The sequence below is a fragment of the Limulus polyphemus genome, unplaced genomic scaffold, assembly GCF_000517525.1.
Source record: "Limulus polyphemus unplaced genomic scaffold, Limulus_polyphemus-2.1.2 Scaffold529, whole genome shotgun sequence".
Classification (NCBI taxonomy): Eukaryota; Metazoa; Arthropoda; class Merostomata; order Xiphosura; family Limulidae; genus Limulus; species Limulus polyphemus.
Window position 1 is genome coordinate 274,302 of NW_013666139.1, and position 515 is coordinate 274,816.

Below are 515 nucleotides of genomic sequence, written 5' to 3' on the forward strand. Positions count from 1 at the left end.
ATCGATGCTGAACCGATCCGGGTATTTATAAACAATGTGTAACAAAAGCTTATAGATGCTGAACCGATCCGGGTATTTATAAACTATGTGTAACAAAAGCTTATAGATACTAAACTGGTACGGGTATTTATAAACAATGTGTAATAAAAGCTTACGAATACTAAACCGATCCGAATATTTATAAACTATGTGTAACAAAAGCTTATAGATACTAAACCAATCCGTTTTTGAGATCTGGCTATATCTGGCAGTCAATAAAATGGCAAGAAATTAATGTTTGTTATATACAAGATGAGAGAATGGGTGGGAAATGTTCTGTTTGGTACTCAAGCTCAATAACTAAATAAAGTATGTGTTTTAAGTTTGATATTATTTAAGTATCTATGGGTAGTAATTAAATTTAAAGCATACAATATGCATAACGGAGTGGATATACAAACAGATCTATTATGATGTTGGATATATATGTATCAAGTGTTGTCATAATATCACCTCCATCAGTGGCTCAGCGATAA

At 31.7% G+C, this 515-nt stretch overlaps 1 protein-coding gene across 1 annotated transcript in view; it reads left to right on the forward strand.

Moving 5' to 3' along the window:
- Positions 1 to 515, forward strand: part of LOC106458892 (G1/S-specific cyclin-D2-like) — a 10,446-nt gene extending 9,931 nt beyond the window's left edge. Inside the window, exon 4 of the mRNA XM_013918452.2 lies at positions 443 to 515. Within this exon, the coding sequence (XP_013773906.1) occupies positions 443 to 515 (73 nt within the window). The remainder of the gene's footprint in view (positions 1 to 442) is intronic.